General features: G+C 53.3%; 3 protein-coding genes across 19 annotated transcripts in view; 2 read left to right on the top strand and 1 right to left on the bottom strand.

Annotated features, from left to right (window-relative positions):
- Window positions 1-22,361, top strand: part of ERCC1 (ERCC excision repair 1, endonuclease non-catalytic subunit) — a 49,910-nt gene extending 27,549 nt beyond the window's left edge. For 3 of the 10 annotated variants that reach the window (XM_077980398.1, XM_077980396.1, XM_077980397.1), the window contains 9 exons: window positions 3,074-3,185; window positions 5,067-5,282; window positions 5,993-6,096; window positions 7,063-7,162; window positions 10,497-10,573; window positions 12,960-13,059; window positions 15,425-15,496; window positions 15,717-15,785; window positions 19,986-22,361. In XM_077980398.1, coding sequence (XP_077836524.1) covers window positions 3,081-3,185; window positions 5,067-5,282; window positions 5,993-6,096; window positions 7,063-7,162; window positions 10,497-10,573; window positions 12,960-13,059; window positions 15,425-15,496; window positions 15,717-15,785; window positions 19,986-20,039 — 897 coding nt within the window. In that variant the 5' untranslated portion in view covers window positions 3,074-3,080 and the 3' untranslated portion in view covers window positions 20,040-22,361. Of the gene's footprint in view, window positions 1-2,550; window positions 2,668-3,073; window positions 3,186-5,066; window positions 5,283-5,992; window positions 6,097-7,062; window positions 7,163-10,496; window positions 10,574-12,959; window positions 13,060-14,987; window positions 15,110-15,424; window positions 15,497-15,716; window positions 16,578-18,737; window positions 18,905-19,985 lie in introns of those variants that run through there. The other 7 variants (XR_013409905.1, XR_013409904.1, XM_015124273.3 and 4 more) reach the window with 7 other exon arrangements.
- Window positions 19,925-23,374, bottom strand: POLR1G (RNA polymerase I subunit G). 3 transcript variants are annotated; one of them, XM_015124269.3, is made up of 3 exons: window positions 22,971-23,051; window positions 22,460-22,601; window positions 19,925-21,584 (listed from the first exon to the last, which is right to left on the bottom strand). In XM_015124269.3, the coding sequence occupies exons 1-3, from the start codon at window positions 22,996-22,998 to the stop codon at window positions 20,210-20,212; spliced, it is 1,545 nt and encodes a 514-aa protein (XP_014979755.3). In that variant the 5' UTR covers window positions 22,999-23,051; the 3' UTR covers window positions 19,925-20,209. The 3 variants fall into 3 exon arrangements, with proteins under 3 accessions (XP_014979755.3, XP_014979756.3, XP_028695509.2); XM_015124270.3 differs by having other exon boundaries at window positions 22,977-23,051; XM_028839676.2 differs by lacking the exon at window positions 22,460-22,601 and having other exon boundaries at window positions 22,977-23,374.
- The window catches only part of PPP1R13L (protein phosphatase 1 regulatory subunit 13 like), a 25,558-nt gene continuing 21,834 nt past the window's right edge, over window positions 23,326-27,049 (top strand). Inside the window, exons 1-3 of one of the 6 annotated variants that reach the window (XM_077980315.1) lie at window positions 23,330-23,403; window positions 23,787-24,005; window positions 24,617-24,700. The gene's annotated coding sequence lies outside the window, so the exon portion shown is untranslated. Of the gene's footprint in view, window positions 23,404-23,613; window positions 24,178-24,420; window positions 24,701-27,049 lie in introns of those variants that run through there. The other 5 variants (XM_077980313.1, XM_077980314.1, XM_077980316.1 and 2 more) reach the window with 5 other exon arrangements.

The following is a 27,049-nucleotide window of genomic DNA, read 5'->3' as shown; positions in this document are numbered from 1 at the left end:
CCATGTTGGCCAGGCTGGTTTCGAACCCCTGATCATAGGTGATCCGCCCGCCTCGGCCTCCCAAAGTGCTAGGATGACAGGCGCAAGTCACCGTGCCCGGCCTTTTTTCTTTCTTTTCTTTTTTTCTTTTTTTGTTCTCACTCTTTACAGGCATGAGCCACCATGCCCAGGAAAAAATAAATAAGTAAAATGGGAAAATGTAGACACAGAGACAAACACCCATAGACGAAAGACTGATACGAAGAAAGAAACAGAGGGATGGTCATGTACCTGCAGGCAAGTACAAGTAAAAAGATCAATGAACATAACAGAAATGTCAGAAATAGACTTGTATGTGTATGGGAATTTGGTATGTGATAAAGGTAGAATTTCAGAACAGTGGAGAAAAGATCTACATTTGGTCAACTTGAGACAATTGGTTATATCAGTCATAAACAATAACCTCGGTGCACTTTCAAAAATAAATCTAGGCCGGGCGCGGTGGCTCAAGCCTGTAATCCCAGCACTTTGGGAGGCCGAGACGGGCGGATCACGAGGTCAGGAGATCGAGACCATCCTGGCTAACGCAGTGAAACCCCGTCTCTACTAAAAAATACAAAAAACTAGCCGGGCGAGGTGGCGGGCGCCTGTAGTCCCAGCTACTCGGGAGGCTGAGGCAGGAGGATGGCGCAAACCCAGGAGGCGGAGCTTGCAGTGAGCTGAGATCCGGTGACTGCACTCCAGCCTGAGCGACAGTGCGAGACTCTGTCTAAAAAAAAAAAAAAAAATCTTGGCCAGGCGCGGTGGCTCATGCTTGTAATCCCAGCACTTTGGGAGGCAGAGGCGGGTGGATCACTTAAGGTCAGGAGTTCGACACCAGCCGGGCCAACATGGTGAAACTCCGTCTCTACTGAAAATACAAAAGTTAGCTGGACGGGCGCCTGCAATCCCAGCTACTTGGGAGGCTGAGGCAGGAGAATCGCTTGAATCTGGGAAGCAGAGGTTGCAGTGAGCCTAGATTGCGCCATTGCACTCCAGCCTGGGCAACAAGAGCAAAATTCCATCTCAAAAAATAAATAAATAAATAAACAAACAAATAAATAAATAAATAAATAAATCTTACATAGATTAAAGCCAGATGACCTGCTCATTCTAGGCCATCACTGTTTGGCAGGGTGTCTGTGTCCCTCACTGAAACATAAGCTCTGGGAGGACAACACAACACGGAGCTCAAGGAAATGATAGAATGTATCATTATGGCCGTGCGCCGTGGCTTACGCCTGTAATTCAGCACTTTGGGGGGCTGAGGCAGGTGGACCAACTGAGGTCAGGAGTTCGATACCAGCCTGGCCAAAATGGCGAAACCCCGTCTCTACTAAAAATGGAGAGAGAAAAAAAAAAACATTAGCCAGGCATGGTGGCGCATGCCTGTAATTCCCAGCTACTAAAGAGGCAGGAGAATCGCTTGAACCCGGGAGGTGGAGGTTGCAGTGAACCGAGATCGCACCATTGCACTCCAGCCTGGGTAATAAGAGCGAAACTCCGTCTCAAAAAAAAAAAAAAAGAATTTATCATTATGACCCTGGGTTATGGCAGGGCTCTTAACACACCAAAAGCAAAAGTCAGAACGGAACAGATTGATAAATAGTTGTACATAAACACAAATAACTTCTGTGCCAAAAATAACTAAAGTTAAAACCCAAAGTAGAAACTAGGAGGAAATGTTTGCAATATAGGTAACTAAGGATTAGAATCAGAATCCATAAAGTACCCCTAGAAATTAATAGTAATAAAAAAGCCATACAACCCATTTAAAAAATGGACAAGGAATATGAGCAAGCAATTCACAGAAGACAAAATTTATAAGACCAATACATTCACAAAAACCGTTCCATTTCCTTAGTAATCAGAGAGCTGCAAGTTAGAACAGTGTGATACTATCCTTTCAGGAAGTGACTAATACTAATTCATCAGCCAGGCCTCTGCTCAGATGTCCCTTCCTCCAGGAAGCCCTTCCGGACTCGGCGGCTGAGTCAGGCGCTCCCTCTGACCCCCACCCCACGGCTCTCCCGGGATCTCCCATCCCAGATCTGCCCATTCTAAGTCATCACTGTTTGGGAACGTGTCTGTGTCCCTTACTGAACCGTAAGCTCCGGGAGGACAACACGGGGCTGTCGTTGGTCACTGCTGTTTCACCAGCACGGACTCGCACAGGACCGGGAACAGAGGAAGCGCATGGGGGGAATAGGTGTGGAATAAATGAATGAATGGGGAAACTGAGGCCAAGTCAATGTCTGAGTTGGGATTCAAACTTAAGTCTCTGCGTACTGAGAGGAGAGACCAAGTTGGATCTCCTGCGATCTCTTCTCCCCTGAGCCCTGCCAGGATTCCCGGCACACAGAAGCGCTCAGTATGGGCTTTGGAACTGAAAAATTTGGGAGCCAGATCCTCTGCGGCCACATAGATATCTCTCCTCCCACGAACTCCGCGGTCCTCCAGGACCATAGAGAGTTGCATAGAGATCGCCCTGCTCTATGCTCTACTCTCCTGGGGAGCGGGGCCAGAGAGGCCGGAAGTGCGGCGAGCCCTGGGCCGCGCTGGCAGTGCTGGCGGTGGACTGCCTCAGTCCCTCTCCAGTCTTTCCCTTGAGGCTCCAAGACCGGCAACTGAATTCGCGGCTCTGAAACCGTAAGGCCGGGACCAGAGGGGGCGGGAGGCGGGACTGCAGGTGGAGATTGGCAACCGCGGAAGCCAATCATTGCCGAGTCTGAGAGATGGACAAGGCCAGGCGTGGGGTGGGCGTCCAGATGTAGCCCCGGGGGCTGGGCGAACGGAAGTCGGGGGACGGTGGGGACAGAGCCAATAGAATCCAGTGGGGGCGAGAGGCGGAGCGATGGGACTTGTAAGGGGCGGGGCAAGCAGAAGGTGGCGGTCAAAGGGGCGGGGCGTTGTAGAGCCTCGGGCCCTGGGTGTTTGGGACCTGACGCTATGGGGCTCTGGGAGTTTTGTGGGGGACGGCTGAGTGGGGGTTCCTGCTGGGGGATGAGAACGTAGACGCCGATGGCTCACTTGCTCCTGGCACCTTCCCTTTCAGGTTCCACATGGACCCTGGGAAGGACAAAGAGGGGGTGCCCCAGCCCTCAGTGCCTCCAGCAAGGAGGAAATTTGTGATACCCCTCGACGAGGATGAGGTTCCTCCTGGAGTGGTAGGACAAGGAGATGCGGGGCCCCTGGGAGGCTGGCGGGTGTTAGGAGGAGGAAGAGAATAGGATGGGACCTGTGGGACCAGGGTGTGGGTTAGTGGATTTGGGGGCCACGGACGACTTGGGGAAGCAGTCCTGGGTCCTCCACAGGTCCCAGTTTCACCATCTGTGAAATGGATGATTGGTTCTAAGAGAGGGCTGAGGCAGAGGCCAGACACTGGCATTCAGCAGGTAACCCCTGATGTGTTTTATGAGGCCAGCACCCTGATTTTTTAAGACATGAACTTATTGCTCATGTTTAAGAATTGCCAGGTTTTGCAATCTTAAAATCTATACTTTAGACATATTTTGGTAAATGGAAGGACCTGGCAATATTGAAATCTCCTTCCCAAGGGAAAACAATCGATTGGTGATTAGCATTGGCTATGAAGAAAAGGAAAGTGAGCTAAGGATATAGGGCGTGATGAGGAAGAGGACCTTCCTACTTTATTTTATTTATTTATTATTTTGAGACAGTCTGGCTCTGTCACCCAGGCTGGAGTGCACTGGCACCATCTCGGCTCACTGCAGCCTCCGCCTCCCGGATTCAAGCGATTCTCCTGCCTCAGCCTCCCCACTGGGATTACAGGAGCGTGCCACCACATCCGGCTAATTTTTGTATTTTTAATAGAGACAGAGTTTCACCATGTTGGTCAGGCTGGTCTTGAACCTCAAGTGATCCGTCCATCTCGGCCTCCCAAAGTGCTGGGATTACAGGCATGAGCCACCGTGCCTGGCCCCTTCCTACTTTAGATAGGAAGTTCAAGGGAGGGCCTCTCTGAGGAGGTGACATCTTGGTAGAGATGTGAAAGAGGTGAGGGAGTGAGCCATAGAGACGTCTGGGGTAGAGGGAACAGCCAGTGCCAAAGCCGTGAGGTCAGAGAGAGCCTGCCACATTCAAGGGCAGCACGAAGTCCAGTGGGGCTGTAGTAGAGAAAGCATGGGAGAAGTGGCAGAAGGTGTAGTCTCTAAGGCAAGGATCAGGGACAGATCTACAGCCTTTTGGGTGATGGTGACAGCTTTGACTTTCACTCTGAGGCAGGAGCCACCCACTAGCTCTCAGCAGAGGAAGGACATAAAGATTTAGTGTAGGGGACAGACTTCCAGGGGGTGAGAGTGTGGGCAAGGAGCTGGTGAAGAAGTGACTTCAGTGGTCCAAGGGTGAAACGCTGTTGGCTGGGACCAGAGTGGAGACTGAGGAGTGGGGCAGAAGTGGCTGGATTCAGATTTTGAGCTCTCAGCCTTCTGGAAGGGACATTAGAGGAAGGAAGATGGGCAGCCCTAAAGAGGGGAGAGGGGTAAAGTGCTGTGGCTCACACTTGTAATCCCAACACTTTGGGAGGCCGAGACAGGCGGATCACCTGAGGTTAGGAGTTCGAGATCAGCCTGGACAACATGTTGAAACCCCCTCTCTACTAAAAATACAAAAATTAGCCAGCATGGTGGTACGCACCTGTAGTCCCAGCTATTCGGGAGGCTGAGACAGGAGAATCGCTTGAACCTGGGAGGCGGAGGTTGCAGTGAGCTGAGATCACGCCATTGCACTCCAGCCTCGGTGACAGAGCAAGACTCCATCTCAAAAAAAAAGAAAATTAGCTGGGCGTGGTGGCGGGCACCTGTAATCCCAGCTACTCGGGAAGCTGAGGCAGGATAATTGCTTGAACCCGGGAGGTGGAGGTTGCAGTGAGCCAAGATTGTGCCACTGCCCTCCAGCCTGGGTGACAGAATGAGACTCTCTCGAAAAAAAAAAAAAAAAGAAAAAGAAAGGGGAGAGGAACTCACAGGGCCTCAGATGTCCCCTGCTCACCCCAACTGGTCCCCTGCAAACTCCCTTTCTCCCCACAGGCCAAGCCCTTATTCAAATCCACACAGAGCCTTCCCACTGTGGACACCTCGGCCCAGGCGGCCCCTCAGACTTACGCTGAATATGCCATCTCACAGCCTCCGGGAGGGGCTGGGGCCACGTGCCTCACAGGGTCAGAGCCCCTGGCAGGAGAGACCCCCAACCAGGCCCTGAAACCGGGGGCAAAATCCAACAGCATCATTGTGAGCCCTCGGCAGGTGAGGAGGGAGACGGAGAAGTGGAGCCTTGAGGTTTTCAGTGGGAAACGCTGTTCTAGGGATGACTCCAGTGGAAGGAGGTCTGAGTTCCAGCCACTTTGTTCTCGCCATTCATTTATTCATTCGTTCAACATCGGTGTGTGGGTTGAGAGTGCCCCAGCTCTTGCTGGGGCTGTGGCTGTGTTGGTGCAGCTCTGTTTCCTGACCCCAGGCTTGTTAATTTACTTAAAATGTACTGAATGAGGCCAGGTGCGGTGGCTCACGCCTGTAATCCCAGCACTTTGGGAGGCTGAGACAGACGGATCACCTGAGGTCAGGAGTTCGAGACCAGCCTGGCCAACATGGTGAAACCTCGTCTGTACTAAAAATACAAAAATTAGCCGGGCATAGGGGCAGGAGGTGTTCAGGACCACATGACTCGCAGACTGGGGCTGGGGGAGAGGGTTGAGCTGGAGACAGACCCGGGGACCCTTTAGGAAAGGCCTGGTGCCAGTGGAGTGGAGGGGAGGAACCTGGATCAGAGGACCAGGGACTGTCCAGGGTTGGGAGGAGGAGAGAGAAGCTGGAAAAGACCCAGGCACAGGTGGGAGGAGGGAGGAGGTGTGGGAAGAGGTGGGAGGAGGGAGGAGGTGCGAGAAGAGGTAGAGGAGGGCCCTGTGGTTGCCAAGGGTCATCCCTATTGATGGCTTCTGCCCTTCCTCCCTCCCCAGAGGGGCAATCCCGTACTGAAGTTCGTGCGCAACGTGCCCTGGGAATTTGGCGATGTAATCCCCGACTATGTGCTGGGCCAGAGCACCTGTGCCCTGTTCCTCAGGTGAGCTCTGCGGTGCCACCCCAGCTTTCAGGAAGGACACCCCACTGGCCTGGGAGGGTCATGTCCCAGTGTTCTGGACTGTTCTATGGGCATGGTCCTGCAGGCTCTGGGCCTTGGTGGGACCCTGTGTTGGAGGAAGGGGGTCTTGGCCTAGAGGTGCCCAGTGCAACAAGAGCTGGGGCCCAGACTCCTAGGTCTGAGGGAGGAGGGGCTGGGGGCCTAGACTCCTGGGTCTGAGGGAGGAGGGGCTGGGGGCCTGGACTCCTGGGTCTGAGGGAGGAGGGGCTGGGGGCCTGGACTCCTGGGTCTCAGGGAGGAAGGCCTGAGGGCCAGACTCCTGGATCTAAGGGTGGAGGGACTGGGTCACTCATGTTCCCGACATCCTTGACTGGAGTTGAGGAGAGGCAGGATTTCTCCCATCTCTACCCTAGTTAAACAACTTCCCCAACCCAGGGGCCCCTCTGCAGACAGGCCCAGACAGAGGAAGTGAAACCTGTGAGTTCCTGTGCTCCTCGCAGGCTGTGAGAGCTGCAGACTGCTGGGCAGCGCCAGTCCTAGTTCGCTGGGTCGTGAAGCCCTCACCATAGCCCTCCGAGGCCAGAGCAGATGGGCTGGCGTGGGCCCTGCTTCCCACTGCGAGCCACGCAACGTCCCCGCGCTCACACTCTCCAGGGCCCCTGGCACCTGTTCTCCCCTTGAAGCCCAAGTCTCTTCCCCTCTTCATGAAGAAGCCAGGGGTCTGGGCTTCTGGGTAACCACAGCCATGTGGCCCTGGCTGCCAATCCCTGTGGAGCATCTCCTTGGAAGAGAGACCTGTGGCAAGTGACTGACCCTCTGTGGGCCTCAGGGCCCCTCTGTCCCCTGTGCCGCACTCTGAGCCCTTAGTATTTCAGTGAGAGGGCAGAAGGGCTTTGGGGGTCTCGAAGAGACTGAGACTTCTCAACTCCTCCTCCTTGCCCCCACCAGCCTCCGCTACCACAACCTGCACCCGGACTACATCCATGGGCGGCTGCAGAGCCTGGGGAAGAACTTCGCCCTGCGGGTCCTGCTCATCCAGGTGGATGTGGTAAGCAGGGGTCGCTCCCCAGCTGGCCTCACTGGCCCCATCTCTGAAATGGGGAGTGCTGGGCCTCGAGGTTGTGCAGCGTACTGTTGAATCCCTTCTGAGAGGAAATGCAGCTAAAACCTCAGTGAGGAAGGTTTTTCACATCTGCGATTGACATGGGTCACCAAGACACTATGTTGGCAAGGAGAGGGGAAGGCAAAATTATCTGTTTCCTCTTTCCCCACATCCCCTTCAATTAGTCCCAGATCTCTGCCCCCTAAATATCTCTTTTGTGTGTGTGTTTTTTGTTTGTTTATTTGTTTGAGATGGAGTTTCGCTCTTGTTGCCCAACTGGAGTGCAATGACTCCATCTTGGCTCACTGCAACCTCTGCCTCCGGGATTCAAGCGATTCTCCTGCCTCAGCCTCCTGAGTAGCTGGGATTATAGGCATGCACCACCACACCTGGCTGATTTTTGTATTTTTAGCAGAGACTGGTTTTCACTATGTTGGCCAGGCTGGTCTTGAACTCCTGACCTCAGGTGATCCACCCGCCTCAGCCTCCCAAAGTTCTGGGATTACAGGCAGGAGCCACCACGCCCGTTCATCTCTCTCTCTCTCTCTCTTTTTTTTTTTTTTTTTTTTTTTGAGACGGAGTCTTGCTCTGTCACCCAGGCTGGAGTGCAGTGGCCGGATCTCAGCTCACTGCAAGCTCCGGCTCCCGGGTTTACGCCATTCTCCTGCCTCAGCCTCCCGAGTAGCTGGGAGTACAGGCGCCCGCCACCTCGCCTGGCTATTTTTTTGTATTTTTTAGTAGAGACGGTGTTTCACCGCGTTAGCCGGGATCGTCTCTCGATCTCCTGACCTCGTGATCCGCCCATCTCGGCCTCCCAAAGTGCTGGGATTACAGGCTTGAGCCACCGCGCCCGGCCTCTCTTTTTTTTTAAGATGGAGTCTCCTCTGTCTCCTAGGCTGGAGTGCAGTGGCGAGATCTTGGCTCACTGCAACCTCCGCCTCCTGGGTTCAAATAATTCTCCTGCCTCAGCCTCCCGAGCAATTGGGATTACAGGCACACTACACCATGCCTGGCTTATTTATTTATTTATTTGTTTGTTTGTTTATTTATTTGTTTATTTATTGTTTTGAGACAGAGTCTCACTCTTTTTTTTTTTTTTTTTTTTTTTGAGATGGAGTCTCACTCTGTCGCCCAGGCTGGAGTGCAGTGGCACGATCTCTGCTCACTGCAAGCTCCGCCTCCCAGGTTCACGCGATTCTCCTGCCTCAGCCTCCCGAGTAGCTGGGACTACAGGCGCCTGCCACCACACCCGGCTAATTTTTTGTATTTTTAGTAGAGACGGGGTTTCACCATGTTGGCCAGGATGGTCTCGATCTCCTGACCTCGTGATCCACCCACCTCGGCCTCCCAAAGTGCTGGGATTACAAGCGTGAGCCACCGCGCCCGGCCCAGAGTCTCACTCTTTTGCCCAGTCTGGAGTGTAGTGGTGCAATCTTGGCTCACTGCAACCTCCGCCTCCTGGGTTCAAGTGATTCTCCTGACTCAGCCTCCCAAGTAGCTGGGATTACAGGCACGTATCACCATGACTGGCTAATTTTTTGTTTTTTTGTAGAGATGGGGTTTGACCATGCTGGCCAGGCTGGGCTCAATCTCCTGACCTCATGATCCACTCGCCTCGGCCTCCCAAAGTGCTGGGATTACAGACGTGAGCCACTGCGCCCAGCCAATTTTTGTATTTTTAGTAGAGATGGGTTTCACCATGTTGGCCAGGATGGTCTGAAACGCCTGACCTCAAGTGATCTGCCCACCTCGGCCTCCCAAACTGTTGGGATTCCAGGTGTGAGCCACCACGCCCAGCTTATCTCTTTGTTTGTTTGTTTGTTTGTTTTGACACAGGGTCCTGCTCTGTTGCCCAGGCTGGAGTGCAGTGGCCCAATCATAGGACAGTGCGGCCTTGACCTCCTGGGCTCAAGTGATCCTCCCACCTCAGCCTCCTAAGTAGCTGGGACTATAGGTCCCATCATAGGTCCACATCACCATATTTTTTTGTATTTTATAGAGATAGGGTCTCCACTCTGTTGCCTAGACTAGTCTTGAACTCTTGGCCTCAAGTGATCCTCCTGCCTCAACCTCTCAAAGAACTAGGATTACAGGCATGAGCCACTGCACCTAACCCAGTGGAAGAGGATTGCTTGAGGCCAGCTGTTGAAGACCAGACTGGGTAACACAGCAAGACCCTGTATCTAAAAATTTTTAAAAAATCACCCACTGGGGGTAGCTCACGCCTGTAATCCCAGCACTTTGGGATTACCTGAGATCAGAAGTTCAAGACCAGCCTGGCCAACATGGTGAAACCCCATCTCTACTAAAAATACAAAATTTAGCTGAGCGTGGTGGCGTGCGCCTGTAATCCCAGCTACACGGGAGGCTGAGGCAGAACTGCTTGAACCCGGCAGGCAGAGGTTGCAGTGAGCCAAGATCATGTCACTGCACTCTAGCCTGGGCAACAGAACGAGAATCTGTCTCAAAAAAAAAAAAAAAAAAGATCATAAAACTGCCATGGCTCCTAAGCACCCTAGGAGAAAGTTCTGCTCCCTTCCATGACCTATGGGGCCCTGTGTACCTCTGACCTCTACCTAGTTTTCCAGAGTCTGTGCTTCTCATGGAATTTCACATCGTCCCTCCCGTAGGGAGCGAATTCTAATTCCTCAAGCCCTCTTTCCCCTCCCATCCTTTGCCCATGCTGTTCTCTGTGTCTGGAATTCCCTTTTCTGGTCTCCTTTTCATCCTTTCCTCCTCCTCATCCTCCTTTGGGTCTCAGGTCAGATGTCCCCTCCTCCAAGAAGCCCTCTCTGATCCCCCAGGCAGGCTCAGTCCCTCCTCTGGCTCCCACATCGCAGCCCTGGCCACTCCAGATCATCAGTGTCTGGGGACAGGTCTGTCCTGCTCATCAGACTATGAGTCCTGGGAGGGCAGAGTCAGGGCTGTCTCAGCCACTGCTGGGTCCTAGCACAGCTTAGCACGGGCCAGGCACCCAGTAGGAGCTTAGAGAGTGACAACTGGGTGAGAGGCTCTTGGCTTCCTGAGCTACTGTGTTTTCAGGCTTTAATTCCCTTTTTGTTCTTTTTTTTTTTTTTTTTTTGAGATGGAGTCTCGCTCTGTTGCCCAGGTTGGAGTGCAGTGGTGCGATCTCGGCTCACTGCAATCTCCACCTCCCGGGTTCAAGCAATTCTCCACCTCAGCTTCCCTAGTAGCCGGGATTACAGGCACGTGCCACCACTCCTGGCTAATTTTTGTAATTCCTGGCTTCTAGGTTTCTAATTCTGATTTTCTCCTCCAGAAAGATCCCCAGCAGGCCCTGAAGGAGCTGGCTAAGATGTGTATCCTGGCCGACTGCACACTGATCCTCGCCTGGAGGTGAGATGGGGGCTTCCCTGCCTCATTCAGGCTCTACCTGCTCCCCCATCCCACCCTGCCCAACCCTTCCCTTTGCCTTCCTGTGTGGGCCTGGTGCAGGCAGTGCCTCTCTCTGGCCTTCAGTTTCCTCATCTGTAAACAAGGTCTTAATATCTTTTTTTTTTTTTTTTGATACAGAGCCTCACTCTGTCCCCCAGGCTGGAGTGCAGTGGCGCAATCTCAGCTCTGCCTTGGGAGTTCAAGCAATTCTCCTGACCTCCCGAGTAGCTGGGATTACAGGTGCGCACCACCACACCCAGCTAATTCTTTTGTGTTTTTAGTAGAGACGGGGTTTTGCCATGTTGGCCAGGCTGGTCTTGAACTCCTGACCTCAGGTGATCCTCCCGCCTCACCCTCCCAAAGTGCTGGGATTACAGGCATGAGCCACTGTGCCTGGCTGGAAGCTGAACATTTCATGAGGCTGGCTTCTTGCTGCAGTGGGAAAATAAGCAGTGTTTCTGGTTTTCCTCCTGTCAAACCCAGTACAAACAGTTTGTGTGCTGACTTCCCTTCCAAAATAGCTAACATTTCTTCAGCAGTGCCAGGCTGCTTTTGGCACTTACAGAGCATTCCAGAGTATTCTCTGATCTTCACAGTCATACCATCCTCCCCACTTTATTATTAATTTTTTTTTTTTTTTTTTTTTTTGAGACGGAGTCTGGCTCTGTCGCCCGGGCTGGAGTGCAGTGGCCGGATCTCAGCTCACTGCAAGCTCCGCCCCCCGGGTTTACGCCATTCTCCTGCCTCAGCCTCCCGAGTAGCTGGGACTACAGGCGCCCGCCGCCTCGCCCGGCTAGTTTTTTGTATTTTTTAGTAGAGACGGGGTTTCACCGTGTTCGCCAGGATGGTCTCGATCTCCTGACCTAGTGATCCGCCCGTCTCGGCCTCCCAAAGTGCTGGGATTACAAGCTTGAGCCACCGCGCCCGGCCTATTATTAATTTTTGAGACAGGGTCTTGCTCTGTTGCCAAGGCTGGAGTGCAGTGGCGCTATCACAGGTTACTGAAGCCTCAACTTACCAGGCTCAGGCAGTTCTGCCTCAGCCTCCCAAGCAGCTGAGACTGAAGGCACACACCACCACACCTGGCTAATTTTTAATTTTTTGTAGAGACAACATCTTGCTATGTTATCCCGGCTGGTCTCAAACTCCTGAGCTCAAGTGATCCTCCTGCCTCAGCCTCCCAAAGTGCTAGGATTACAAGCATGAGCCACTATGCCTGACCACCCCACTGTACAGTGAGGAAACTGAGGCCCAGAGAGCAAACCACTGGCCCAGGATTACCCAGGCAGAGGTGGGGTCAGACTCCCAAGAGCTGGCCCATAGCCAGAAAAGATATCAAGATGCGCCCAGCAGTGGTCACTACCAGGTTGTATTTGGCAGGGGGATGGGCTGGAATTTTGATTTTTAGCATCAACAATTCTTTTTTTTTGAGACAGAGTCTTGCTTTGTCGCCCAGGCTGGAGTGCAGTGGCGCGATCTCGGCTTACTGCAAGCTCCGCCTCCCGGGTTCATGGCCATTCTCCTGCCTCAGCCTCCTGAGTAGCTGGGACTACCGGCACCCGCCACCACACCCGGCTAATTTTTTTTGTATTTTTAGTAGAGACGGGGTTTCACCATGTTAGCCAGGATGGTCTCGATCTCCTGGCCTTGTGATCCACCCGCCTCGGCCTCCCAAAGTGCTGGGATTACAGGCGTGAGCCACTCGCCCAGGCTTTTTGTTTTTTTTGAGACGGAGTTTCACTCTTGTTGCCCAAGCGGCAGTGCAATGGCGCGATCTCGGCTCACTGCAACCTCCACTTCCTGGGTTCAAGTGATTCTCCTGTCTCAGCCTCCTGAGTAGCTGGGACTACAGGCACATGCCACCAAGCCCAGCTACTTTTTTGTATTTTTAGTAGAAATGGGGTTTCACCATGTTGGCCAGGCTGGTCTCGAACTCCTGACCTCAGATGACCTGCCTGCCTCATCATCCCAAAGTGCTGGGATTACAGGCATAAGCCACTGCACCCGGCCTAGTATTGGTAATTCTTTTTTTTTTTTTTTTTTTTTTGTTGTTGTTGAGACAGAGTCTCGCTCTGCCGCCCAGGCTGGAGTGCAGTGGCCGGATCTCAGCTCACTGCAAGCTCCGCCTCCCGGGTTCACGCCATTCTCCTGCCTCAGCCTCCCGAGTAGCTGGGACTATAGGCGCCCGCCACCTCGCCCGGCTAGTTTTTTGTATTTTTAAAGTAGAGACGGGGTTTCACCATGTCAGCCAGGATGGTAGTATTGGTAATTCTTATGACTGACCATAATGAAGCAAATCTACAATCTGATACCTCACTTCCTGCTGCCCTGTATCCTGTTATCCTAGTCCAGAGGAAGCTGGGCGGTACCTGGAGACCTATAAGGCCTATGAGCAGAAACCGGCGGACCTCCTGATGGAGAAGCTAGATCAGGACTTCATCTCCCGGGTGAGGCCACCTCACCTTCCATCCCTGCCTGGGCTTCCCCGCAGCTCCTGGGTGGTTGAGCTTCAGTTCCAATCTTAAGGCACTGTGCATTCATCCCTGGACCTGTCTTCCCTGCCCCATCCCACCCAGACTGCAGCTAGAGGGATTTTCCTGAGCACAAATCTGCTGCTACCCTCCCCAGCTCAAAATCCTCCCATGGTTCCCCAGTACCCCGAGGGGGAAAGCCCGGGCTTCTGGCCAGGCTCAACAAGAGCCCGTCAGGCTCAGAAGCCCCGTGGCCCCCACTTTACACTTCACTTCTCCCAGGCCTAGCTCGCTTCTCCAAGCACTTGCCCCTTCTATTCCCTCTGCCCAATTACCTGCCTAATTCCTTTTTTTTTTTTTTTTTTGAGATGGAGTCTCACTCTGTTGCCCAGGGTGGAGTGCAATGGCATGATCTCAGCTCACTGCAACCCCCGCCTCCTGGGTTCAAGCGATTCTCCTGCCTGAGCCTCCCCAGTAGCTGGGACTACAAGTACCCGCAACCATGCCCATCTAATTTTTGTATTTTTTAGTGAAGATGGGGTTTCACTATGTTGGCCAGGCTGGTCTCAAACTCCTGGCCTCAGGTGATCCACCCTCCTCAGTCTCCCAAAGTGCTGGGATTACAGGCATGAGTCATCACGCCCAGCCTTACCTGCCTAATTCCATCTTTCACATCTCAGCTTTGATACTACCTCCTCCAGGAAGCCCTCCCTGATACCTAGGCCAAGTTAAGTGTTCCTGCTGGGTTCCCCCATCCAGTCCTGTCTCTTTGAGCCATCATTGTTTGGAACTGATTTATCTCCCCAACCAGTCTGGGAGCCCCAGAAGGGCAGCTTGGGGGCTCTCTTGGTCCCCACTGTGTCTCTAGCACCACCCAGCCCTCAGTGTTTACTGAATGCATTGTTGCTTCTGGACTCCAGCGATGGAGGGATGGTGAGGGGTCTGCCATTTAGGCCTGTCCTGGGGACTGTGGGAAAAGATCACACAGCCAGGGGGCCCCATTAGATAGTCAGGGCCTAGTATCAACAGCTCCTGCATCTGAAGCCCTTACTTCTGCCAGAGACATCACCCTGACAACCTGGTTTACAATCACTCTCCCGGGAAGAGGCTCTGAAAACCCCCATCTCAATCATGAAGGAGAAAGGGAGTGCAGTGATTTGCCTGTCAGATGGGGTGGGGGTTTAAACCAAGGCAGCCAACACCCAGGCCACACCGGTCAGCATTCAGGAATCTGTTATCACCCCGTGGAGCTGGAGGGCATTCCCAGGTACATCCCAGTGATGTCCACAGCCACCCTCGACTTTACTTTTAGGATCCTCATTTGCCCAAAAATTGAGACCCAGAGAGGTCACGCCCCTTACCCAGGCTCTTGTTAATTGTTTTTTTGTTTGTTTGGAGACAGAGCCTTGCTCTGTTGCCAGGCTGGAGTGCAGTGGCATGATCTCGGCTCACTGCAATGTACATCTCCTGGGTTCAAGTGATTCTCCTGCCTCAGCCTCCCGAGTAGCTAGGATTACAGGTGCACACCACCACACCTGACTAATTTTTGTATTTTTAGTAGAGACGGGGTTTCACCATATTGGCCAGGCTGGTCTTGAACTCCTGACTTCGTGATCCACCCGCCTCAGCCTCACAATGTGCTGGGATTACAGGTGTGAGCCACTGTGCCTGGCCGCCCCCCCACCCGCCCCGCATTTTTTGTTTTTTTTTTTTAAATGAGACAGAGTTTTGCTCTGTCACCCACTCTGGAGTGCAATGGTATAACCTTGGCTCAGTGCAACCTCCACCTCCCAGGTTCAAGCGATTCTCCCAGCTCAGCCTCCCTAGTAGCTGGAATTACAGGCGTGCTCCACCATGCCTGGCTAATTCTTGTTTGTTTTTGTTGTTGTTTGTTTGTTTTTTAGACAGAGTCTTGTTCTGTCGCCCAGGCTGGAGTGCAGTGGCACAGTCTCCGCTCACCACATCCTCTGCATCCCGGGTTCAAGTGATTGTCCTGCCCCAGCCTCCCGAGTGGCTGGGACTACAGGTGTGTTGCCACCACGCCTGAGTCATTTTTTGTATTTTTAGTAGAGATGGGGTTTCACCATGTTGACCAGGCTAGTCTCGAACTCCTGACATCAGGTGATCCTCCCACCTTGGCCTCCCAAAGTACTGGGATTACTAGGCATGAGCCACCATGCCCAGCCTGAGATGACTTTTTAATCAGTAGGGGAAAAAAGCATTTGAGTGCTTCCTGCATGCCAGGCAGTCTGGGGACAAAGCTGTGACCCAGCCCCGCCCTCTAGGCTCAGTCTCCCTGGCCTTTCTTCTCCCGACACACTCCTGCCTCCTCCTCTTCCAGGTGACTGAATGTCTGACCACCGTGAAGTCAGTCAACAAAACAGACAGTCAGACCCTCCTGACCACGTTTGGAGTAAGGAAAGGCTCCCCTGCCCCTAGGCATTTCTGTCCCCTTGCCTTTTTTAGAAAGCCTTTCACCCATTTCCTTCCATCTCCCTGCCCACCCCTTGGCCCGTCCTGCCTTCCCACAGGCCCTCACCTCCCCCGAGGAATATCTGAGGCCCCTCCTCAGCTGGGACAGGGAGGCTTTTGTAAAAGCTCAGCTACCCTGACCCCTTGCTTTCACCTTTCAGTCTCTGGAACAGCTCATTGCTGCATCAAGAGAAGATCTGGCCTTATGCCCAGGCCTGGGCCCTCAGAAGGTAAGAGCTCTGGGAAAGAACCCAAGGAGTTGGGGAAAGGAGGGAGCCCCAAGTAAACACAACCTGAGACCCCAAAGTTTTAAGGTGAAAAAAGAACCAAAGGCTGGACACAGTGGCTACCACCTGTAATCCCAACACTTTGGGAGGCCAAGGCAGGAGGACTGCTTGAGGCCAGAAGTTGGAGACCAGCCTGGGCAAGTGGACACCTCGCCTTTATTAAAAACAAACAAACAAACAAACAAAAAACTAGCTGGGCATGGTGGTGTGAGCTTGCTACATGCCTGTAGTCTCAGCTACTGGGGAAACTGAGGTGGGAGGATCGCTTGAGCCCAGGAGGTTGAGGCTGCAGTGAGCTATAATCACATTACTACACCCCAGCCTGGGTGACAGAGCGATCCTGTCTCAAAGTAGAAGCAATCCAATGCAGAAGAATGAAACTAGACACCTAACTCTCGCCATATACAAAAATCAAATCAAAATGGATTAAAGACTTAAATCTAAGGCCCCAATGCATGAAACTTCTACAAGGAAACATAGGGAAGCTCTCCAGGACATTGAACTGGGCAGAGATTTCTTGAGTAATGCTCCAGAAGCACAGGAAACCAAAGCAAAATGGACAAATGGGATCACATCAAGTTAAAAAGCTTCTAAGCCAAGCGCGGTGGCTCGCGCCTGTAATCCCAGCACTTTGGGAGGCTGAGGCAGCTGGATCACCTGAGGTCAGGAGTTTGGGACCAGCCTGGCCAATGTGGAGAAACCCCATCTTTACTAAAAATACAAAAAATTAGCCTGGTGTGGTGGCACATGCCTGTATTCCCAGCTACTTGGAAGGCTAAAGCAGGACAATCATTTGAACCTGGGAGGTGGAGGTTGCAGTGAGCCGAGATTGCGCCATTGCACTCCAGCCTGGGCAACAAGAGTGAAACTCTGTCTCAAAAAATTAAAAAGGCTGGGCATGGTGGCTCATGCGTGTAATCCCAGCACTTTGGGAGGCCGAGGCAGGCGGATCACGAGGTAAGGAGATCGAGACCATCCTAACAGTGAAACCCTGTCTCTACTAAAAATACAAAAAATTAGCCGGGCGTGGTGGCGGGCACCTGTAGTCCCAGCTACTCGCGAGGCTGAGGCAGGAGAATTGCATGAACCCGGGAGGCGGAGCTTGCAGTGAGCCGAGATCGTGCCACTGCACTCCAGCCTGGGCAACAGAGCGAGACTCCGTCTCAAAGAATAAAAAGCTTCTGCACAGCAAAGGAAGCAATCCACAAAGTGAAGAGACAACACACAGAATGGGAGAAAATATTTGCAAACTCACCATCTGACAAGGAATCAATAACCAGAAGATATGAGTTCTAACAACTCTATAGGATAAAATATAATAATCCGATCAAAAAGCGGGGAAAAGATTTGAATTAACATTTCTCAAAAGATATACAAATGGTAAGCAGGCATAGGAAAAGGTGCTCAACATCACTGATCATCAGAAAAATGTGAATCAAAACTACAATGAGGCCGGGCGCAGTGGCTCACGCCTGTAATCCCAGCACTTTGGGAGGCTGAGGCAGGCAGATCACTTGAGGCTAGGAGTTCAAGATCAGCCTGGCCAACATGGCGAAACCCCATATCTACTAAAAATACAAAAATTAGCTGGGTGTGGTGGTGCACGCCTGTAATCCCAGCTACTTGGGTGGCTGAGGCAGGAGAATCGCTTGAACCTGGGAGATGGAGGTTGCAGTGAGCTGAGATTACACCACTGCACTCCAGCCTGGGCAACAAAAGCGAAACTCGGTCTCAAAAAAACCCAAAAATAGGCCAGGTGTGGTGGCTCACATCTGTAATCCCAGCACTTTGGGAGGCCGAGGTGGGCGGATCATGAGGTCAGGAGATCGAGACCATGATGGCTAACACAGTGAAACCCCATCTCTACTAAAAATACAAAAAAAAATTAGCCGGGCGTGGTGGTGGGCACCTGTAGTCCCAGCTACTCGGGAGGCTGAGGCAGGAGAAAGGCATGAACCTGGGAGTCAGAGGTTGCAGTGAGCTGAGATCACACCACTGCACTCCAGCCTGGGTGGCAGAGCCAGACTCCATCTCAAAAAAAAAAAAAAAAGGCAAAATAAACTATAATGAGATACCATCTCAGGTCCATTAAAATGGCTTTTTTTTTGAGATGGAGTCTCGCTCTGTTGCCCAGGCTGGAGTGCAGTGGTGCGATCTCAGCTCACTGCAACCTTCGTCTCCTGGGTTCAAGTGATTCTCCTACATCAGCCTCCTGAGTAGATGGGATTACAGGCACCCGCTATCATGCCCCGCTGGTTTTTGTATTTTTAGTAGAGACGGGGTTTCCCCAGGTTGGTCAGGCTGGTCTTGAACTCCTGACTTCAGGTGATCCACCCACCTCAGCCTCCCAAAGTGCTGAGATTATAGGTGTGAGCCACTGCGCCCGGCCTTGAAATGGCTTTTATCCAAAGGGCAGGCAATAACAAATGGTGGCGAGGATGTGAACAAAAGGGAACCCTCGTATACTTTCGGTGAGAATGTAAATTAGTACAACCACTATGGAAAACAGTTTGGAGGCTCCTCTAAAAACTGAAAGTTCAGCTTCCACACGATCCAGCAATCCCACTGCTGGGTAGATCCCCAAAGAAAGGAAATCAGTGTATGGTACAGGTATCTGCACTCCTGTTTGTTACAGCACAGTTCACATTGCCAAGATTTGGAACCAACCTGTGTCCATGAGCAGATGACCAGGCAAAGAAAATGTGGTACTTATACACAATGGAGTACTCTTCAGCCATAAAAAAAAGTATGAGATCCTGGCTGGGCATGGTGGCTCACACCTCTAATCCCAGCGCTTTGGGAGGCCGAGGCAGGCAGATCACTTGAGGTCAGGAGTTCGAGACCAGCCTGGCCAACATGGTGAAACCTCGTCTCTACTAAAAATACAAAAATTAGTCGGGTGTGGTGGCGCGTGCCTGTAATCTCAACTACTAAGGAGGCTGAGGCAGGAGAATCACTTGAATCTGGGAGGTGAAGACTGCAGTGAGCCAAGATCGTGCCACCGCACTCCAGCCTGGGCAACAGCGAGAGACCCTTTTCAAAAAAAAAAAAAAAAAAAAAAGAGATCCTGTCGTTTACAACATAATGAACTGGGGAGTATTATGTTAAGTGAAATAAGCCAGGCACAGAAAGACAAACATCACATGTTCTCACTTATTGGTGTATCTAAAAATCAAAACAGTTGAACTCATGGAGATAGAGTAGATGGATGGTTCCTGGAGGCTGGGGAGGGTAGTGAGGGGCTGGCAGGGAGATGGGGAAGGTTAATGGGTACCACACATAAACAAAAAAAAAAAAGAGAGAAAGAATGAATAAGACATACTATTTGATAGCACAACCAGGTGACTATATTCAATAATAACTGTACACTTTAACTTGGCCAGGTGCGGTGGCTCACACCTGTTACCCCAGCACTTTGGGAGGTCAAGGCAGGTGGATCATGAGGTCAGGAGTTCGAGACCAGCCTGGCCGATACGGTGAAACCCCATCTCTACTAAAAATACAAAAATTAGCCGGGCATGGTGGCAGGCGCCTGTAGGCCCAGCTACTCAGGAGGCTGAGGCAGAAGAATTGCTGGAACCCAGGAGGTGGAGGTTGCAGTGAGCCAAGATCACACCACTGCATTCTAGCCTGGGTGACACCGCGAGACTCCGTCTCAAAAAAAAAAAAATAGTAACTTAGCTGGGCACGGTGGCTCACGCCTATAATCCCAGCACTTTGGGAGGCTGAGGCAGGTGGATCACGAGGTCAGGAGATCGAGACCATCCTGGCTAACACGGTGAAACCCCGTCTGTACTTAAAAAAAAAAAAAAAAAAAAATTAGCCGGGCATGGTGGCAGGCGCCTGTAGTCCCAGCTACTCAGGAGGCTGAGGCAGGAGAATGGCGTGAACCTGGGAGGCGGAGCTTGCAGTGAGCTGAGATCCTGCCAGCGCACTCCAGCCTGGGCGACAGAGCAAGTCTCCGCCTCTAAATAAATAAATAAATAATAACTTAAAAAGATTGTAACTGGATTGTTTGTAACTCAATGGATAAATGCTTGAGGGTATAGGGGAAAAAAAAAGAACCGAAACCCCACTCTAGATTTGCCCAGGAAACAGCTCCTTTAATGACTGGTTCCTCATTTTTCTCTCCCTCCCATCCAGGCCCGGAGGCTCTTTGATGTCTTGCATGAGCCCTTCTTGAAAGTACCCGGATGACCCCAGCTGCCAAGGAGACCCCCAGGGTAAAAATAAAGCATCCTCCCAGGCCAGGATCCTGTTGGCTATGCTGGTGCAGTCTCTGGGGAGGGGTTGTTGGGGTGACACCTTCAGATGGCCTAGGTGGGCACCTTCAGCTTTCTTTAGTTCCTCAGTTTCCCCGGGGCAGATTACACAGGCTGCTGCTGCTTCCTCCGCTTCTTGTCTCGGACTGTGGGAGCCTCCTCCCCAGGCTCTGAATTCAGCGGTGGCCCCCGCATCTCCTCTGGGGGCACTGTTTCTGGCATCCAGCTTTCCTGACTCCGCTTCTTCCTCTTCTTGGTGGATCCTGGAGTTGCCCTGGCCTCAGGCTGTCCCTCCCCTGGCAGCTCAGACTCTAGTGGCTGAATCAGCTCAGTCCTCAGCTCAGTCATTGTGTGACCTCTCTCTTTCTTCTTCTTCTTCTTGGTGGACGTGGGAGCTACCTGAGGCTCAAGGTCATCCGGGAGCTCAGGCTCCACCACCTCTGTCTCTGGCTCCACTGTGGCATTTTGCTGTTTGTCTTTCTTCCTCTTCTTTTTGGGAGCTGCTAGGGCTGCCTGGGCCTGAGGCTCAGCTCCACCTGGCTGTTGAGGCTCCATCATCCCCCCTGGGAACTCCAGAGGCTTCATCTCTGGCTCCACTGGCTCCATCGCCTCCGTCCCTGACTCCATCATTGCAATCTGTTCCTTTTCTTTTTTCCTCCTCTTTGTCGGGGGAAGAGGGATGCCTTCCTCCAGTGGCTCCACCTTCACCTGTGGCTGACACGCAACTGTCACCCCCTCCTCTGGCTCCATCCCTTCCGTCCCCTTTGGCCTCTTTCTCTTTTTGGTCGGGGACAGGACTGTGTCTTCTAGAGGCTCCGTGTTACTCTGTCCCTGCTTCACTGTCTTGTCTTCTGGCTCGAAGGTTTCTGTCCCTTTGGGCTTCTTCCTCTTCTTGGTGGTGGACAGGAGCAGCACTCCCAGAGGCTCCAGTGTCTCCACTGTGGGCTCTGTCCCCACAAGCCCTGCCACCTCTGGTTCTTTCAGCTGCTGATTTTTCTTCTTCTTCTTCTTCCTCACATCCATTTCTGGGGACCCCAAAGCCATGTCCACCTCCAGGACCCCGTGCCCATTCACTGCCTCCAGAGTGACTGGGGCCTCTGTCACCTGCATCTCCTTTTTCTTCTTCCCTGAGGTGAGCAGGTTGGGGGCCAAGGTTGACCTAGGCCCTGTGACTGGTGGGTTGCCCCCAAAGGCACAGAACCGAGGCCGCAGGCCAGGGGGGATCTGTGGTGGGGGACTTGCTGGGATGAGCTGCAGAGGGCTCCCCGACAGGGATTGCTGGGGACCCTCAAGGATCCTTAGGGTGCCCTGGAGGGCTGAGGCACAGGCGAGCCCACCTCCTGCCTCCGTTGAGGGGGCCAGCAGGGTCGCTTCTGCAGCCTGGGGACAGCTGCCGAGGACTTGATAGCGGTGCCGCTTGCCTGCCAACTTGCCCTTGACGATCTGTGAGCCAGAGAGAGGCACATGCCGCCCATTGAAGCTACAGAGAGAAACAGGGAGGGCAGAGGCTTAAGTGGAACAGGAGAGGGAAGCTTTTTTTTTTTTTTTTTTTTTTGAGACAGACTCTTGCTCTGTCACCCAGGCTGGAGTACCGTGGCACAATCTCAGCTCACTGCAACCTCCACCTCCTGGGTTCAAGCGAGTCTCCTGCCTCAGCCTCCCAAGTAGCTGGGATTACAGGCGCCTGCCACCATGCCTGGCTAATTTTTGTATTTTTAGTAGAAACAGTTTCACCATGTTGGCCAGGCTGGTCTTGAACTCCTGACCTCAAGTGATCTGCCCGCCTCGGCCCCCCAAAGTGATGGGATTACAGGCACGGGCCACTGCGCCCAGTGGCCTCTGGTCTTTAATAAAACATGAGTGACTCCATCTTAAAGTGAGTAGCTAGGCACTTAAAAGGTTCATGCTTATGGCCTAAACATAACCACATCCCAAGCTGACCACCAATTATAATTACAGAATATGTATGGCCATACAGGACATGTCCCACCAAGCCTGCAGAATGTCCAAATGTCCTAAGAATGCAGCCCCCGTTACTTAAATATAATATAAATGAGCAAGCTTAGGTTGCAGGATTAATGGTCATGGATAACACCAATAGCCCCTACGTTTAGTGAGCTTATCTGCACACTCCAAGTTTAATTATAGTTCCTTATAAGTAGAGATACTAACAAAGGGTCGTGGGTTTCTCCTTCTTTCTGAGGACACTTTACTCTGTAAAGGAGTAGTTTCCAATAAACTTGCCTCTTGCATTGTGCTCTGTGACTCGCCTCGAATTCTTTCCTGTGACAAATTCAAGAACCCGCTCCTGAGGTCTGGATCGGGACCCTCTTTTCCGTCAACAAGACCACTCACCAGTCTGGGGCAAAGTCTGCAGGGGCCTGAATAAGCCACAGCTCCGTATCTGGACCCGTCAGCGCCTCCAAGGAGAAACGAGGGGACTCCGAGGCTGGGGGCTTCGCGATAAAGTTAGGGGGACAAGAGAACCGAGCAGCACCTGCAGCAGAAGGGGAAATGGGGTCTACTGACACCTCCTTGCCGGTCCAATCTTGCAGGGCGCACCTATCGGTCCGTTGGTCTTAACCTCGTGAGCACTCCAATCCCCTCAACCTGGTTCCTCCTTTCTGCCCACCTGTTCCCCAGAGGCGACCTCAACTTCACCGATCCAACCCCTGGGGGCGCCTTGCTCTCCACGGGTAGCCCCCAACAAGATAACCCTCTCTCTGTTCGTATTCCCGTTCGCCCACTGGGAATGCACGCTCTCCGCAAGTCCTGCTTCCAGGGACGCCTCCTTTTCGGCCCGAACCTTCCCGGGCGCCCCTTTCTCCTCCCACCAGCGCACCCTCCGCACCCCGTCAACACGCACGCTCACCGCCGGCCTGGGGCTCCTCCATCCCGGGACCCACACCACAGGCGACCCAGTAGCCCGGGCTGCTCACACCCAGTTGCAGACCACGTGGATCCAAAGGGGTAAGGCCTCATCCGGGAGCGCCCAACTGGTGCTGGAGCGCGGGGGTAGGTATCGCTCGACTCCCGTTCTGCAGGAAAAACTGGGGGAAATTTCCACGTGTGCAGATCAGAAAACCGAGGAAGAAGTCTTTTTCGGAGAAATGTATTCCCGAAAGCCGCTGATTCGTTGTTTTGCTGGAGTCAGAGGCCCGTCGGGTCCCGATGGGTCGCCCCCATCGTCTGTCCAATATGGTTTGTTGCAACGCCTCCTTAAAGGGGCAGCCACACTGCTCTTCCTAAGTCTTAAAGAGACAGGACGGTCGATTGGTCTGAAATTCTTAAAGAGATAGGTAAGAATCCTAGTTAGCAGGGCTGTGCTTTCTGTGTTAAATGCCTTCTGGGGAGGTCCAGATGCCTCGGAAGTTCAGAACTTGACTGGGAGAAGCGGGAAAATGGAGAAATAGGGGCAATCCGTCCGGAGGGCGTGAAGTTCCAGCCAGGGGCGGGGCTTCTGAACTCCGGGGGAGCGGGAAACATAGGGGGAGGAGCTTGTGGTTCTTGAGGGAGGAGACTCGGACCCAGGAGCCCGACACGCGTGGAGTGGTGCTGAGCACGGTGTAGCGCTTGTGGATTAAATGGGACTTGTAGATGCCCTCGGGGGTTTAGTCTCATGCGTGGGAAGCCTCGATGACTTTCAGGAAGGGACCTGATCGGCAACTCCTCCCTGCCCCAGGGCGCGTGTAAACAGCCGCACGTGGATGCAGATTTGGGGGACGCACCCACGTCCCTTTCCACTGGGGCCGCCCCGCGTTGGGCGGCGGTTGGAGCCGCGGGAAGGTGGCTAGACAGGGTGACCCGACTGCATTCCTGGCCGGTGTGTCAGCGCCACTTCCCGCCCCCTCTGCCAAGATTTAAGATCCTACTCCAGAATTGGGGCACCCCTTCTACCCAGGTGGGAGAGGCTTTCCAGAGCGGAGGGAGGGTCAAGGGAAAGGGGAAATGTTTCCCCTCCCCGGGATCTCCAGACGGTTCCCTTCGCGTGGGCGAGAGAGACACCGGGGTGCTGCTCCTGCGGGCTCCAGGACTACAATTCCCAGAGGACCCGAGGAAAAGAGTCGCCCGAGGTCGGTCGCGGAGGCTGCTGGGGGTTGTAGTCCAAATTAAGATTTTGAACTCTTGCTAGGACATCCTTTAAAGATCCAATCCGGACTTTTTATCGACGGGGAGATTAGGGCTCAGAGACCCGGGGGGATACTGATCAGGAAAGGGGAAACTGCGCCTGAAGGGGTGGAGCAAGGGCTCAGGAGTCAGTCTTCTGCAGCCACAGCGAGGCAGGCCTCTCGGCTCTTCTGTATCTCCCTGGCCAGGTCGCTCTCGGCTTCTGGGCCTCGCCCTTCTTGTCTGTGAAATGGACTCTGGGTGAATCCAAATGGTATCGTCTCGGGCTACGTCCTATCCCTCCGGGACTACAAGTCCCAAGGTGCTCGAGGCGACCTCGGCTCCCCCTCCCCTCCGGGACCCGCCTCCCTCCAGCCCAAGTCACGTCGTCTAACCTGTTCCCAGCTCCTGCCCCGCCCCGTTCTCCGCTCCCCGAAGCCGAAGCCCGAGCCGGAGGAAGCCCCCCGGTGCCAGGATCTGCCCGGATCCGTGAGTTTCACCCTCCTGGGGACCAGAGGCCCTGAAAGAGCCCAACACTCACGTTCCTGGGAGGATTGGGAGGGGACTTGGACGCCAGGTCCCAGGGCGGAATTTGGGGCGCGCCGACACCTGGATCCTTAGAAGGAAACTCCGATACCTGTTTTACTGGAGGGAAGGAAAGCGGGTTCGGATGCCTGAATTCTTGGAATGGAGGGATTCGACCCCTTCACCCCGGGGAGACGTTGGAGCTGGAATTCCTGAGTCTCTCGAACTGGGAGGGCTCTAGGAAGCCGAGTCTTTGGGTAGTATAGGGGTTCGAATCCCCGAGTGTTGGTCAGAAATGAGAGGCTCAGACTGGTGGGGCTCAGGGTGAAATGGGTGACCCCCTTGCCACCCTCAAGCTGCTGTCTCCACCGATCTTCTAGGTCTCTGAGCAGAATTAAGGGTGGGGCAGGGATAGTGGAGCCTGGGTTCCTGAAGTGGAGCATGACAGGTACCCGGGGTCCCTCCGGAGGCTGTGTCCCGGCTCTCCCCCGACTTTTCGGCTCGGGGATGGGGGCGGGGGAGGAGAGAAAACACCGAGGCAGATCTCCAACCTCCTTGTGCCACTGAGCGAACCCAACATGTCATTAACCTGGGCGTCAGACCTGCCTAACCAGAGAAGGGACATCCGCCCTAGGGCACCCCCTGGCGGAGGTGGGCTCCCCTATTGCTTTATGGGGTGGGAAACAGCTGAGTTTGCACAGGTAGTTCTAGAACCCAGGGCAGAATTCCGGAAAGCGGCTGTTGGATTCTGGGAGGTTTGCATAGCCGAGCATTTAACCATTACACGGAGAGGAAGGGGTAAACTGAGGCTTGGAGCTCACACAGGCAGCAGTTTGTGGGGTCAGGATTCTGCCTCCTCCTTCTGCAGCTCTCTGGGGGACGGGATTCTCTCCGCCCCAGCCAGATTTTCTCACTAACCTTCTGCCTCAGGGCTCCTTGCCCTGACCCTGAGGTGAGAAATGTCACCTCCACGCCCATCTGTCTGACCTGAGGTATTGTGGGAGATAAGGGAGGGACAGAGGCTAATTCTGGAGGTGTCTGTCTGTCCTTGAGGCCGGGGGAGGGCAGGACCAGGCACCTCCCTCTGTCTGTCTCCCCCTTCTCTCCACCCCCATGCGTCCTAAGAGGGGGGATTAAAAACAGAATGGGGGAGGCGGGCATCTGATGAGATGGGTGTTTCCCAATGTCTGGACTTGAAGGACATTTGATGATAGCCTGAAATGAAATTAAAAATAATAACCGTGGCTGCCAAGACAGGGCTCTGGTGTGCCAAGCTCAGAGCTGGTAGGTAGGTAGGAAAGTTCTCATTGTCTAGAGGAGTCTTGGGTGGCAGAGAGGTTTCCCTTTAAATAAGGTTTGCTGACCCCAAAGAAGGACTCCTCATTACGAATGGAGAAACAGAGGCTGGAGGGTGGATATTGCTCACACCCTGGGCTTTTGCCAGCTTCTGTCTGGAATCTTCCAGGGCTCTCCCAGCCCCCCATCCCTAAGTGACTGAGAATGATCACTGGCCAGGCTCAGGAATGTACAGGGGGAATTGAGGACTCTGAGAGGCAAGGGCTCAGGAAGTTGAGACCCTGGGTGTCAAAACTCAGGGCTTGTATGATCTCAGAAAGAGTTGAAAGGACCCTTTTAGGGGGAAAAAAATTACATTGAGTCTCGACCCCTCACTCTGTTGCCAGACCCTGTGTTATAATGGACAGCCAAAGACATCTGGTAATTATGAATCCTGTATGTGTGAACTTTATTTCGTGCACGGCATTGTTCTAATCACGGCTTATAAATGTCACTCAGTCCTCATACCCCTTCGAGGTGAAGGTATTAATTCCTCCCATGGTCCACACGAGGAAACAGGCACAGAGAAGCTAAATAACAAGCCCAAGTAGAGGCTTAGAGCAGGAAAGGCCCTAGCCCATTCCACAGACGTCCACAAAGGAGGAAACTGAGTCCCAGAGACAGTGGAGCCTCTCCCAGATTCAGTGTGACCCGACAGGGATGTAGGAGTCCAGCCTGGGTGTTCCCAGCTCAGTCTGGCTCTCTGACCCGCTTCCTACTGAAGATGACTCCTCCAGGAAGTCCACAGGATCCTTAGCCCTAAAGAACCTGGCTGGGGTGCAGAGGAGGCCAGGGAAGGAGAGCCAGGGGTGGAGCTGAGAGAGGAGCCCAGGGGAGAGTACCTGCGGCTGGACTGGAGCCCGCTGGAGAGCTAGGAGCTAGAGCTGGAGGGGAGCCCAGGGGAGAGGACTCGGAGGCGGAGGTCAGGGGCAGAGGCCTGGGAACAGACACACGGCCCGCGCCACCCCCGCGCCCCGC

This window comes from Macaca mulatta, chromosome 19, assembly GCF_049350105.2.
Source record: "Macaca mulatta isolate MMU2019108-1 chromosome 19, T2T-MMU8v2.0, whole genome shotgun sequence".
NCBI lineage: Eukaryota > Metazoa > Chordata > Mammalia > Primates > Cercopithecidae > Macaca > Macaca mulatta.
This window is presented reverse-complemented; position numbering and strand designations above follow the sequence as displayed.